At 39.5% G+C, this 13,915-nt stretch overlaps 1 protein-coding gene across 1 annotated transcript; it reads left to right on the top strand.

Annotated features, from left to right (window-relative positions):
* Window positions 1-3,610: 3,610 nt before the first annotated feature.
* Window positions 3,611-5,980, top strand: LOC109397661 (uncharacterized). Its single transcript, XM_062846239.1, has 2 exons — window positions 3,611-4,181; window positions 4,247-5,980. Exons 1-2 carry the CDS (start codon window positions 4,162-4,164, stop codon window positions 5,514-5,516), a joined length of 1,290 nt encoding a protein of 429 aa, XP_062702223.1. The 5' UTR covers window positions 3,611-4,161; the 3' UTR covers window positions 5,517-5,980.
* The last annotated feature ends 7,935 nt before the right edge of the window (window positions 5,981-13,915 follow it).

Below are 13,915 nucleotides of genomic sequence, written 5' to 3'. Positions count from 1 at the left end.
TTTTCAATAGGAAACAATGGGACCAGATTCCGCGTCGAATGAACCGTCGGTCAATAAAATCGGTTGAGGTTTACTGCCAAAAAGTGATGTGAGTTTTTTTGTACACACACATACACACACACACACATACACACACACACACATACACACACACAGACATCACCTCAATTCGTCGAGCTGAGTCGATTGGTATATAAGACTTGACCCCTCCGGAGGCTCTATCAAATTTTCGTTTTTGGAGTGAACATATAGCCTTTCGGTACACCTTGGTGTACGAGAAAGGCAAAAAGAAAATCAAAAACCAAAAAGTGAAGAAATTCATTCAGTTCCACCTTACTTGAAGCAGGTATTCTTGTAACATCCAAATCAAGTAACTTAAAAATTAACTTTCATTTCCCGAACGGAATCCGCCGTTCGATTCTGGGGATTCTAAGTGAGCAAGTCGACTGAAATTTCCCCACCAAATGAGTTGGCTACGACTGGCAGCATAATGTTCTTCCTTTTCTATACGAGGAAAGATAACACTAGTTCACAAAATAAAACGAAAGTGGTGAACTTCTATCAACGGCATTGGTTTTGATGACGAATTACGTGCTGATTTCGAAACCGTGTTTTTTTAAGTGGACAATTTTTGAGTTTTACCTGAAAATCAAACCATACAGTATTATAAAACATGGAATTTACTAAAAGTTAAAAATATTGCCTTGCCTGTCAGTCAATCTTCAATCTTTTTGCATCAATAGAAAACTGAATAAAATGTGTTTAGAACATCTGAACACGATTTTTTCGTCGGATCGATGAAAGTCGAGAAATTGGTCAGCTTTTTTTTTAAATTTTGGCAAAATTTTCAAAAAAAATTTCAAAAAAAAAAATCTTTCACAGCGTTCATGCTAAAAATGAGTTGTAAGCGAGTAAAAGTGAACATTTCAGCTCAATCTGAGCATTGGTTACGAAGCATAAGATGCATGAAGTGAACAACCTTGCTTGAAAATAGGACAAAAATGGGTTTCAAATTGTTATCCTTGTATGGAGAGTCGAAAGAATGACCGCTCTAGTATTTTTTTCCATCACGTTTTCAAACTAAGAGCAGGATTGTACACTAAAAATGATCACCGGCTTACCGAGTTCCAAAGTGCTGTAAACTAGTGTAACATGTGTGAACGGATTTTTTTTCGTCTATCCTTTTCCCAGATGTGGTTCAAGTTCAAGTCGCTCCAGCACGAATGGTGGCTTGTTATCTGCTAGTTGATGTGTGGCGAAGCAGTTTATTTTTTTCAAGTGATTCATTCGCAATAAACATATTATCAAACATTGCTGCTCGACATAGAAATTAGGAAACGAAAAAAAAGGCATTTAAGAACCCTAGAAGTGGGTAACTTTGGAAGTGCAGCAGGAGGCAGATCCAGATTGAATGTTTGCATGCTGCACTAGATTAGTGTTTGCATATTTAACTTGTTCGCAGGGAAAAGTGCGAGTATTCAGCGGCCCAGTTGTTCACAAGAACCGTAATCCGAGCTTACTTTGCATTAAAAAAACTTGATTATGTACAATTTATCATCTGATTTGGAAATGGGGTACTGTTGATCACCCAAGTAGTCAGTATTTGTTTCTGTTACAATACCTGTACAAGTTTAAATCGGGTCCCCAAATTCATAGTTGATGCCAAAAGTCCAAGTGGTCATAAACATTTGGAGGTATTTGAAAAAAAAAATAAAATTAAAATTAAAAAATATCAAAACTAGAAATAATACCTAGAGATGTGTCAATTTTCTATCGGAGTTTATTCTCAAGTTTCACCTATAAAGTTGATCGATTCGAAGTCATGTGTAGCTGGTAGAGGAATTTTGAGTTCCACATTGTTTGTAGATTTCATGCAAAACGTGGATTTTTGAAAATGTATCAAACTGCGATAAGAAAAACAGTAAAGAATAATCGGTTCATTTAAACATTCATGAAACTCGATTTCTATGAACTCCATATCTCTTCGTAGCTTGAGCTGTTTAACCAAAACAAAGTTCGTGATCAGAAACAGATTTAATGAAAATGGTGATTTTAAAATTTCATGAGCAAGTTTCTGCTGATCAATGCTACCCCATTTTACGGTATGTTTGTTTTATACTTGAGGCTGCTCCACTGCAATGCCATATGTATGTTTGCAAATTCGGGTTGAGATAAAGTTCCAAAAATTCCCGATACGAACAGTGGGTTCAGTTAAAAACACAAGGACATATTGTAGGTTGATATAAGTAAAGTTTTGAAATTAAATTATGCTTTAAAATATTTGTTTTGAATTTTTAAATTATCTTTTACAACACAAAAAAAAACCATATGATGCCTTTCATCATTTTGAAAACTAAACCATGAGAGTCTGAGCTTTGAAAAATTTTTCGAGCTACCTCTCGAAAGATTGTTCTTATCTATGCGTCGTTTATTTTGTTGCAAAAGTGAGACTAACTTTGTGCTGTGTTCGTCAATTGTGCAAACAACGCTACATTTACTTTCCGTTGGATTGAAACGATTTCAATTTCGGACTTTGAATTGATCCCATTGTGCGGTCAGAGCTGTTATCGCAATTCTCGCCGATGATTTTTTTTTCTCGCCGCCTATGCATAAACCACATAGGATCAAACCTAGGGTGGACCGCGCTTGGATGGAAAACTCAAATCTGAAGTTTTTTATTTTAATATAATTGTAATAATTTTACTCGATGTAATTCTAGTCAGAACGCTTAAAGAGTGTCAAGCTTATTTTTTCTCAATTTGATGTGCTTAAAGAGTATATTTTTGTTTGTTTTTCTATGAACGCCACTTTGACCATAATCATATCTACACCACAACCAATGGCTGTATATATAGGCGTTGTACAGATAAACAGACGAACCACCAAGATAGGTTTTCTTGCAATATTTCATCATTTCTGGTGCACATGTTGCACAAAACGCGCTTTTGCGATACAAAAGGCACTAGTGGTAAACTTCAAAACGAAAGAAAGACATGAACTCCAAACCACAGACAAACAGTCGTCTTACTACACTTACTTCCCATCGTTTCCTTTTTTAACGGATAATTCAAATATTTTGTAGTTCGCAAATCTCTCGCTCATTACGCTCATTACGTTTTCGTGACGATGATTTTAATCGCATTTTGTTCCAAGTGATACATCTGTTGTTCTGTGTCCAAACAATCATCGAATGCGTGGTCGATGGAAGTCTCACCAGTGTATAATAGAATGTTAAACGATTTTTAGAGCGAATACGAAGTTATGAATCACTGTGGTACCAGAAACCACAGGTTAGTCTTCAGTCGATGCTTATTATTGAATTTTTGAATTAACTTCAGCTTTCCAAGATTTTTCTTTTTTCATGAAGATTTGCCGCGATGCGGCATGGTAACCAAGCAAGGTAATCAAATGAACATGAATTTAACTGACCTCACAATTTGCAGTTGTGCGCCGTGATTCACCAGAACAATCGGGAATGTACAAGAAATCTACAAACGGAGCGTGGGACTTGACTACCGTTTACAATGAACAGCTTTGAGAGTTCTCAGCTTAATCAAGCGCTGTAAGTCACGTTATATATTTATATTGACAAGGAGTTCACTCCGGCATATGCAGCGTTGGTCATTTCAATTTTGTTTGAATAAATACAACTTAACACCTCTACAATTACCATACTTAAACAATTGTTGTTCAAATAATCTAGACCGTACGTTGAATGTAAAAACAATAGCATGGAACGAGCTCACCTATTGATATGCATCCATCCAACGTTCCATCGCTGTTCGAATGCAATACTAAGACATGCTGTTCAGTTGCATAACTACCACAACCCAAAGAATGCAGCGAACAAAGTGAAAATATAAAATTAAAATCAACGAATTCACGCCCATGCGACTCTGCGTTGGCATGCTTTTTATCTGATAAGTGGTAGCACACTCGGAAGTCAGCACTGTTTACAAATAAAAAAAAATCACATAATATTCACTCCTAACAAAAAGCGGAATCAATCAGAGAACCATTTTGCTGAAATACCGCACCACCCTAATGCTACTCTGAAGTTCTGAATCACCGCAAACGTATAAAAAGCGATCGGGACAACTCCTCAAACATCAAACATCAGTTCTACCAGTGAAAGTGAAGTCGGTCGAAAATTCATTCAGGATGCAGGTAATTTTGGCTATGTAAGTATAACTGTGGAAAATATTATTGTTTTTTTTATATATTGATTCTAAAATACCTCTTGCAGACTAATTGTGATGATTTCACTGAACGGCATAAAACCTTTCACTGTGTCAGATGAATGGGAAAATTCAATTGATATATATGACTTCAACTGGCCTGCTGATGCAACCTCGATAGGAAAAGTCCCAAAATATAAAACAGATTACAGTTTTTACAATGCAATAGTGGACATACTGCCATATAATTTCACTGAGCCATTTGAGAAGTGCAAGCTAATTAAATTTCAAGGTGGATCTGTTAAATCAATCCACATAAATCCCAGGTTAGACTATATTTCTTTACGCGAAACATCTTCTGAAAATGTGATTATTAAACCTGATGTGTTCTACAAACTGGGTCATTTCACGTGTACGAAATCAAAATTGACACAAATCCCAGAGAACATTAATCGGTTAAAACATTTGACATATTTAAATCTTGATGAAAATTTGATAGAAACAGTTCAAATGGACCAGTTTAATGGGTTGAACAATTTGAAAAAACTTTTTCTTTCTTCTAATAAAATAAAACACATTTACAGTGACGGTCCGGTGAGTTTGCCATCGCTCACTGAAATGTATCTTGACAATAATCGACTTCAACATTTTGACGTCTGCAAATGGGACATGCCTACTCTTTCCCGCCTTCTTCTCCGACGTAACAATTTGACACATTTTGCAATTCATCAATTTCCTGCGCTTAAAGAACTATTGATTGGTGGAAACCCATTGAATTGCGCTTGGAGAGATCGTTTAAAGAATAAGTCAATACGGCTCTTTTTCCATACATATTGTGACGAAAAAAGCGTCGGTGACTTCGTGTTGGATTGTTCACCACCAAATCATCAGCTACAGCAGCATCAGGTTTCCAATTTCAACTCCAGCTTAAGCCAAAGCGAAGGTACAATACCGAATAGTAATCAACAAGTTTCGGAATTGAGTGACAGAATACAAAAACTTGAAGAGCAGCTGAAAAATTTGAGCAACAATCAACTAATTTCTGATTTGAGTACCAGAATACAAAATATTGAAGGTCAGCTGAATAATCTCAACAAAAATCGTAAAAACTATCAACAAGTTTCCGAAAGAATGCAAAACATTGAAGGCCAGCTAAATATACTGAAGAACAATCAACAAGTCTCTGATATGAGTAACAGAATGCAAAAAATTGAAGACCTGCTGCAAAATCTTACCGCAAAAATTATTGAACAGCAAAATATCTCAAATGACATCATTGAGGCAATGTACCGAACTGAAATCGAAAGAGCTTCCAAAAAAACGAAGAAAATTCCATAACTTTCGAAATAATAATGTTCATATTTATTGAATAATATAGACCTAAGTATAAAAAAGTTCTATGTATCGAGCTTAAGTTCATAATTAAATAAACGCCATATAGAAAAAAATCAGCTTTTCACAGTTCTTTTGGTTTCCCTTGTGAAAAATATCACTTCATCTCCCGTTTTTCTTTTCTTGTGGTACATATGATGGAAAATCCGCCGATAGAACGGTTTGCAATGTACTCTTAATCGACACTTTCTGTGGTGTTTTCATCTCTTTCTAAACTCTCGTGGAGACTGTAATCCACTTGTGAACATCGTTGCCCCAAAAGTAAACGCCCATTGACAAATTTCGTCTCAAATCGTATTCGGAGTTGGCAGCACCCTCTCAAATTTCTATTTTGTGTGGAGTTTTGGATGGAAACCCATGGAGCAATATCTGGTAGAATTCTTCGAAAAACTTTATGAGAAACTTTTGGAGGAACTCTAGAAGTAATTCCAACAAAAACTTCCTTTTGAAATTTTTGGTGAAATTGTACACAAAAAAATGGTGGGAATTTTTAGAGAAATCCATCTGGGGGATCCCTGAAGGAATTTTTGAAGAATTTCTTGGAAGAACGCAGAAATTACAGAAGAATTTCATGAAAAATGCCAAAGTATACATTCTGGGAAAATTTCTGCTGGAATTCGTGCGAGATTTTTTGGAGAAGTTCTGAAAGAATCTTGTTTTAGAACATTTTATGAAAATGTTAAAATTAAATGCTTGAAGAATGGTCTAAATGAACCCTTAGCAATCTTTGCAGGAACCTCTGGAGAAACCTTCGCAGGAACTTCTAGAAGGAACTGTTGAGAATTTACTGATGGTATTTGTGGATAAATTACTAAGATAATTCCTAAATATATCTAAAAATTGCTAAGGGAACGTCCTACAATAACTTCTTGAAGAGTTCATGGAAAAAGAGATTTCTAAAGGAAATCCCAAAAGGAGTATCGGCAAAAACTTCTTAAGAAATTTCGGAATCTCAGTAAAAAAACCCGGCTGAATCGCATTTGACAAAACCATTGGAAGGATTCCAGGAGAAATTCCCTGGCTTTCTTTAACAATTTCTTGAAGAATTTCTGAAGAAATCCTGAGGAAAAAAATTTCCGCCAGGATATTGTTTGTGGAGAACTTTATTCACAAATACTTAAGAAAACATGCACGAGCTTCTGTAGCAATCCTTAAAGAAATATTTCAAATAAGGAAATTTGTGAGAGAGTTCCTGAAATAAAACATAGGCTAACTTCGAAATATGAGAAAATTTTGGAAGAAAATCCAAGACTTCTTCAGAAATAATTCCATGGATTCTTTTAAAAATTTCCGCGGAGAATTTTTCCAAAGAATCTTCCAAAAATTCTTCCGCGATTGCTTCGGGATTTCTCCGAGCGGTTGTTGGAAAATATCCCCAGAACTTCCATAGGACATTCCCTCAAGAATTACTTTTCAAATTTCTCCAATCAGTCTTTTAGGCAGATTTCCACAGATTCCATCCGGCACTCCTCCAGAAATTGCTTAAGAAATTTATGTAGGGATTCGATAATAAAATGTTTCGTTAATGTCCCCATGGCTTCCTCTAGAATTTTTCGCTGGGATTTTTTCAGAAATTCTTTCAAATATTCGTTAAGGAAGTCTTCCTGTGGTTTCTTCATTTTCATGGGATTTTCAAAAAAAAATGGTACAATTGTTTCATCAAGAAGACCACCAGATTTGTTGGGAAATTTCATCGAAAATTCCATTGAAAAGTCTCGCAGGAATGTGTCCAGAAGTTTTTCCAGGGATTCAGTTGGAGAATCCTGCAGGACTACTACTCAGAGAATCTCGCATTATTTAATACAGTCATTCCAACAGGAATTCCCTCAGAGATTTCTGCGGAAGTACCTTCAGGATTTTCTTTAAGAATGCATTTCTTTAGAAATTTGTCTAAGAATTTCTGCACGGTTTCCTCAATTAGTTTATTCAGAAATATTTTCTAGGAATTTTTACAAGAACATCTTTAGAACTTTCCCAATTTCTTCTAGTAATCTTTACAGAAGCTTATCTAGCTGGTTCTCCAGGCATTCCTACAGGAATTGCCTTAGAAAAACCTCTACAGATTACTCCAGGAAAACCTGCAGGAAACCTCCAAGAATATTCTTTAAAAATTGCTCCAGCAATTTCTCCAAAATATCATAAATTAACTTTTCTGGGAACTCCATCAAGGAAGTTTCTTCAAATATTCCTCCAGGATGTCTTCAAAAATTCCTCGTGAGATTCCTTCGAGAACTCACCTGAGATTTCTTCAGATATTCCTCTAGAAGTTCATGCAAGAGTACCTCCCATAATTTGTAGAAGTTTTTTTTCTGGGTTTTTTTTTTCTCAAGGAATCCTTTAAAAATGTTACTTCGGCAAGGGAATTTTTCAAAAGTTTTCCCGTGGAGTTTTTTGAAAACACCTGAAAATTTTGTTTTTAAAAATCCTACCAAACTGCATTTAGAAATTCTTCCAAATGTTTTTCTGCAAATTCCTTGAAATGAGGGACTTCTTCGAATGATTCTGCAGAAAATTTTACGAGTTTTTTTTTTGTTAACAAATTGCTTCTGCGGTTTGGACAGATTTTTTCTTCGATTCATTCAGAGATTCCTCCTGGAACTGTTTCAGACATTCATTCAGGATTTGTTTCCGATTTTCTTCCAATAATTGCATAAAAAGTAATGGAAGAATTATTGAAAGATTAGAAGAATGAACTTCAATAGAATATTTTAGATGGTAGTCCAAAGAAATCGCTTTAAAATCTCCTAAATAGTTATACCTCTGGAGATTTCCAAAATAAATTCTTTTTAATTTTTTTGGATGGATTCCTGGATAGAAATCGATGAAGCATGTTCTGGTAAAATTCCAAGAATAATTAAAAAAAAAACTTTTGAAGGAACTCTATAAGTAATTCCAACTAAAACTTTCTTTCGAATTTTTTGAAGAAATTGTAGACAAAAAAAATGGTAGGAATTTTTGGAGAAATCCATCGAAAAGTTTCTGGGGGATCCCTGGAGGATTTTTTGAAGGAATCCTTGGAAGAACTCAGAAATTACAGAAGAATTTCTTGAAAAATGCCTATGAATAGATTATGGAGAAATTTCTGCTGAAATTTTTGCGAGATTCTCCGGAGAAGCTCTGAAGGAATCTGGAATTAGTACATTTTTGAGAAAATTTTGAATATAAATACTTGGAGAATGGTCTGAATAAATCCTAAGCAATCTTTGCTGGAACCTCTGGAACCTCTGGTTCTGGAAGAATCTCTTGAGAAATTCTGGTGGAATTTTTGAAGAATTCCCAAATATATCGAATAATTTTTAACGTCCAACCATAACTTCTTAAAGAGTTCCTGAAAAAACTGGATTTCTAGAGGAAATCCCCAAAGGATTTTCTCCAAGAATCTTTTAAGGAGTCTCAGAATCTCAGTTAAAAAATGGTCTGCTGAATTGCAAAACCGTTGGATGAGTTCCATGGGAAATTCCTGAAATTTCTCGAGAAACTTATTGAAGAATTCTTGGAAAAATCCTAAATAAAAAATCCAGGCGGAAATTCCGATAATGTTTCTGGAGAAATTTGTTCACAAACACTTACAAGCACGAACGTCCGTAGCAATTCTTAAAGGTGTATCCCAAAGTATCCATGAAGGTGGAATTTCTGAAGGAATTGCCGAAAAAAAAAAAACATGGACTCGTTACAAAATAATTTTTTATGAGAAAATTCTCGAGCAAGCTTTGAAGAAGACCCAAGAAAAATTTCTGGAGGTATTTCTGAAAACGTCTCAAATACACGGGCAGGAACTCGTTCCAATGAGATCTCTGGAGCTAGCTTTGATGGATTATCTTGCTGAAACCATTCAAGGAATTCCCACAAAACTATTCAACCCACAAAATTCCAGGAAAAATAACTTTTGGATTTGATTTGACAAGGGAATTTCTGGCTGCGTCTCTGGAGGTAATCGTGGAGAAGGTTCTGAAACAGACAATACCTTTTAAAGAATTCTCAGAGAAAACTTTGGAAGAACTACTGCGGATCTCATAAAAGGAATTTCTGCCATGAAGTGCTTTCCATAATATTAACAGAATAAAATCGTGAAAAAAAAAATCATGGAGATGGTCCTGCGGGATTGTTCATTGAACAATTTCCTCAATATATGATTGTTCTAGAAATGTCCTCCCAATCGGCACCGGTTCGAGAATATCCAGATGGTTGGCCCATAGTTTTGCTGGCTTGAGATTTTTCCTAATCTACTGTTACAACCCGAGAAGAAGGGCATACCTTACAAATACCGTGCAAAGAGCAACCTGTGCTCTAATACTTCAAGTTGGTATAGCTATATTATTCTATGCAATGTTATGAGAACACCACAATAACAAAGGAAGGTATTTGAGCAAAGTTAGGTATTGAGTTGGTATTGTTGATTTAGCTGGGAAAATAACTGAATAACAAGATTTGCTATTACATCATGGAGCTATCGAAAAATGTAAAATTTAAATAGCAAGACATGTTATTACTTTGCTATTTCATACCTTCATTTTCATTTATTTCATTTATTTAGTTAACATCAAATTCATGATAATACTGAATCAACAATTTGCCGCCATAATACTCGATTTGCAGCTGCAGCTCTCCAACGTCGGTCACGCCCAACACTCGCCAGATCACGCTCTACCTGGTCCGCCCATCGTGCTCTCTGCGCTCCACGCCTTCTTGTACCAACCGGATGGTTAGCAAACACCAACTTTGCAGGGTTGTTGTCCGGCATTCTTGCAACATGCCCTGCCCACCGTGTCCTTCCGGCTTTGGCCACCTTCTGGATGCTGGGTTCGCCATAAAGTGCAGCGAGCTCGTGGTTCATCCTTCTCCGCCACACACCGTTCTCCTGCACGCCGCCAAAGATCGTTCTTAGCACCCGTCGCTCGAAAACTCCGAGTGCTTGCAGGTCCTCCTCGAGCATCGTCCATGTCTCGTGTCCGTAGAGAACCACCGGTCTTATTAACGTCTTGTACATGGTACATTTGGTGCGGGGGTGAATCTTTTTTGACCGCAGTTTCTTCTGGAGCCCATAATAGGCACGACTTCCACTGATGATGCGCCTTCGTATTTCACGGCTCACGTTATTGTCAGCCGTTAGCAAGGAACCGAGGTAGACGAATTCTTCTACCACCTCGAAAGTATCCCCGTCTATCGTAACATTGCTGCCAAGGCTTGTCCTGTCTCGCTCAGTCCCACCTACCAGCATGTACTTTGTCTTAGCCGCATTCACCACCAGTCCGACCTTTGCTGCTTCACGTTTCAGGCGGGTGTACTGTTCTGCCACCGTTCCAAATGTCCTAGCAATAATATCCATGTCATCCGCAAAACATACAAATTGGCTGGATTTCGTGAAGATCGTACCCCGGCTGTTGAGCCCGACTCGTCGCATAACACCTTCCAGGGCGATGTTGAATAGTAGGCAGGAAAGTCCATCACCTTGTCGTAGTCCCCGTCGAGATTCAAATGAACTGGATAGTTCACCCGAAATCCTTACGCTGTTCTGCACACCGTCCATCGTTGCTCTTATCAGTCTAGTCAGCTTCCCGGGAAAGCTGTTCTCGTCCATAATTTTCCATAGCTCTGTGCGGTCGATACTGTCGTATGCCACTTTGAAGTCGATGAACAGGTGATGCGTTGGGACCTGGTATTCACGGCATTTCTGGAGGATTTGCCGTACGGTGAAGATCTGGTCCGTTGTCGACCGGCCGTCGATGAAACCGGCTTGGTAACTTCCCACGAACTCATTTACTTTAGGTGGAAGACGACGGGAGATGATCTGGGATAGCACTTTGTAGGCGGCATTCAAAATGGTGATCGCTCGAAAGTTCTCACACATTAACTTGTCGCCTTTCTTGTGGATGGGACAGATTATCCCTTCCTTCCACTCCTCCGGTAGCTGTTCGGTTTCCCAGATCTTGACTACTAACTGGTGCAAACAGGTGGCCAACTTTTCCGGGCCCATCTTGATGAGTTCCGCTGCGATACCGTCCTTACCAGCCGCTTTGTTGTTTTTGAGCTGGTGGATGGCATCCTTAACTTCCCTCAGCGTGGGAGTTGGTTCGTTCCCGTCCTCTGCTGCACCAACATAGTAATTTCCTCCGCTGCCTTGGTCCTCCGTGCCTACATTCTCTTCGCCATTCAGGTGCTCGTCGAAGTGCTGCTTCCACCTTTCGATCACCTCACGTTTGTCCGTCAGGAGGCTCCCGTCCTTATCCCTGCAGATTTCGGCTTGCGGCACGTAGCCTTTGCGGGATGCGTTGAGCTTCTGGTAGAACTTGCGTGTTTCCTGTGAACGGCACAGCAGTTCCATTTCCTCGCACTCCGCTTCTTCCAGGCGGCGCTTTTTCTCCCGGAAGAGACGGGTCTGCTGCTTCCGCTTCTGTCTGTATCGCTCCACATTCTGTCGGGTTCCATGCTGCAGCATTACCGCCCGCGCTGCATCCTTCTCCTCCAGAACCGCTCTGCACTCCTCGTCGAACCAATCGTTTCGTCGACTCCGTTCTACGTACCCGATAGTGCTCTCAGCTGCGTTGTTGATGGCTGCTTTGATTGTACTCCAGCAGTCCTCTAGAGGGGCCACATCGAGCACACCCTCGTCCGGCAACGCTGCCTCGAGATTCTGCGCGTATGCTGTGGCGACATCCGGTTGCTTCAGTCGCTCTAGATCGTACCGGGGCGGCCGCCGGTAATGTACGTTGTTAATAACGGAGAGTTTTGGGCGCAGTTTGACCATCACCAGGTAGTGATCGGAGTCGATATTAGCGCCACGATAGGTCCTGACGTCGATAATGTCGGAGAAGTGCCGTCCATCAATCAGAACGTGGTCGATTTGCGATTCCGTTTGTTGTGGTGATCTCCAGGTGTAACGATACGGGAGGCTGTGCTGGAAGAAGGTGCTACGAATGGCCATGTTCTTGGAGGCGGCGAAATCGATGAGGCGTAGGCCATTTTCGTTCGTCAGCTGGTGGGCGCTGAACTTTCCAATCGTCGGTCTGAATTCCTCCTCCTGGCCTACCTGAGCGTTTAGATCCCCTATGATGATCTTGACGTCGTGGTTTGGGCAGCGGTCGTACTCGCGTTCGAGCTGCGCGTAAAATGCGTCTTTGTCATCATCAGTGCTTCCGGAGTGAGGGCTGTGCACGTTTATTATGCTAATGTTGAAAAATCGGCCCTTGATCCTCAACCTGCACATTCTTTCGTCGATCGGCCACCAACCGATCACGCGCCTCTGCATGTCGCCCATCACTATAAAAGCTGTTCCCAGCTCACGTGTGTTGCCGCAACTCTGGTAGATGGTATGATTACCTCTAAACGTTCGCACCATAGATCCTGTCCAACACACCTCCTGCAGCGCTACGATTCCGAACCCGCGGTCCTTCAGTATATCGGCGAGTATGCGGGTGCTCCCGATGAAGTTGAGAGATCTGCAGTTCCACGTACCGAGCTTCCAATCGCAAGTCCCTTTTCGTCGCTGTGGTCGTCGCCATTGGTATCGGTTCGCATTCTTCTCTTGTTGATTTTCCGGTGCTAGTCTTTTTTACGGCTGGCTCGCAGGGCCTGACACCAACCCACTAACCCAGGGAGCTGGGCTTACCTTCCCGGAAGCTATGGGTTCTGCATTGGCATTTCCTCCAACTACAGTGCTAAATAGCTAGGCTCGAGCGCCAGTCTTCGCCGGGGGTGGTGTTTTTAATGGGCGCCCAGGAGATAATATTTTACCTGAGCTTCCACCCCTTCTGGAAAACAAATACAGCACTTGAAATTTATGGTAGGCATTCATTATTGAAATAACAAGAATTGCTATTTTTCAGGTGTTATTGATACAAAACTAGTTGTCCCGGCAAACTCTGTCTTGCCAATCTTGTGATTGTTTGACAGCTTTTAAGCTCATTTAGGCATCGCACTCTAGATTGGTTTGATTTCGATCATATTCCCAGCTCACAAAAATCAGTACTTCATCAATTTTCCAACTTTTTGAGTTTATTTTCTTAACTTTTTATACATATAAACAAAGCCACCGCGAATACGAATCGAACCATGTAAGACTCATGCTGATCGGTCCACCCGTTCTTGAGTTTTGTTGCCTCAAAGGAACTTCAAATTTATTTTTATATATATAGATTATGGTATTCATTTTTGTTTTTTTTTGTTTGCCTCTTATGGAGGGTCTCCAGTTAACCTAGTGGTTAAGGCTATGGATCGCCAATCCGGAGACGGCGGGTTCGATTCCCGTTCCGGTCAGGAAAATTTTCTCGACTCCCTGGGCATAGTGTATCATTGTACTTGCCTCACAATATACAAATTCATGCAATGGCAGGCAAAGGATGCCCTTC

Source organism: Aedes albopictus, chromosome 1 (genome assembly GCF_035046485.1).
Source record: "Aedes albopictus strain Foshan chromosome 1, AalbF5, whole genome shotgun sequence".
NCBI classification, from domain to species: Eukaryota; Metazoa; Arthropoda; class Insecta; order Diptera; family Culicidae; genus Aedes; species Aedes albopictus.
Note: the sequence above shows the minus strand (reverse complement) of the source record. Positions and strands in the feature narration are given on the sequence as shown.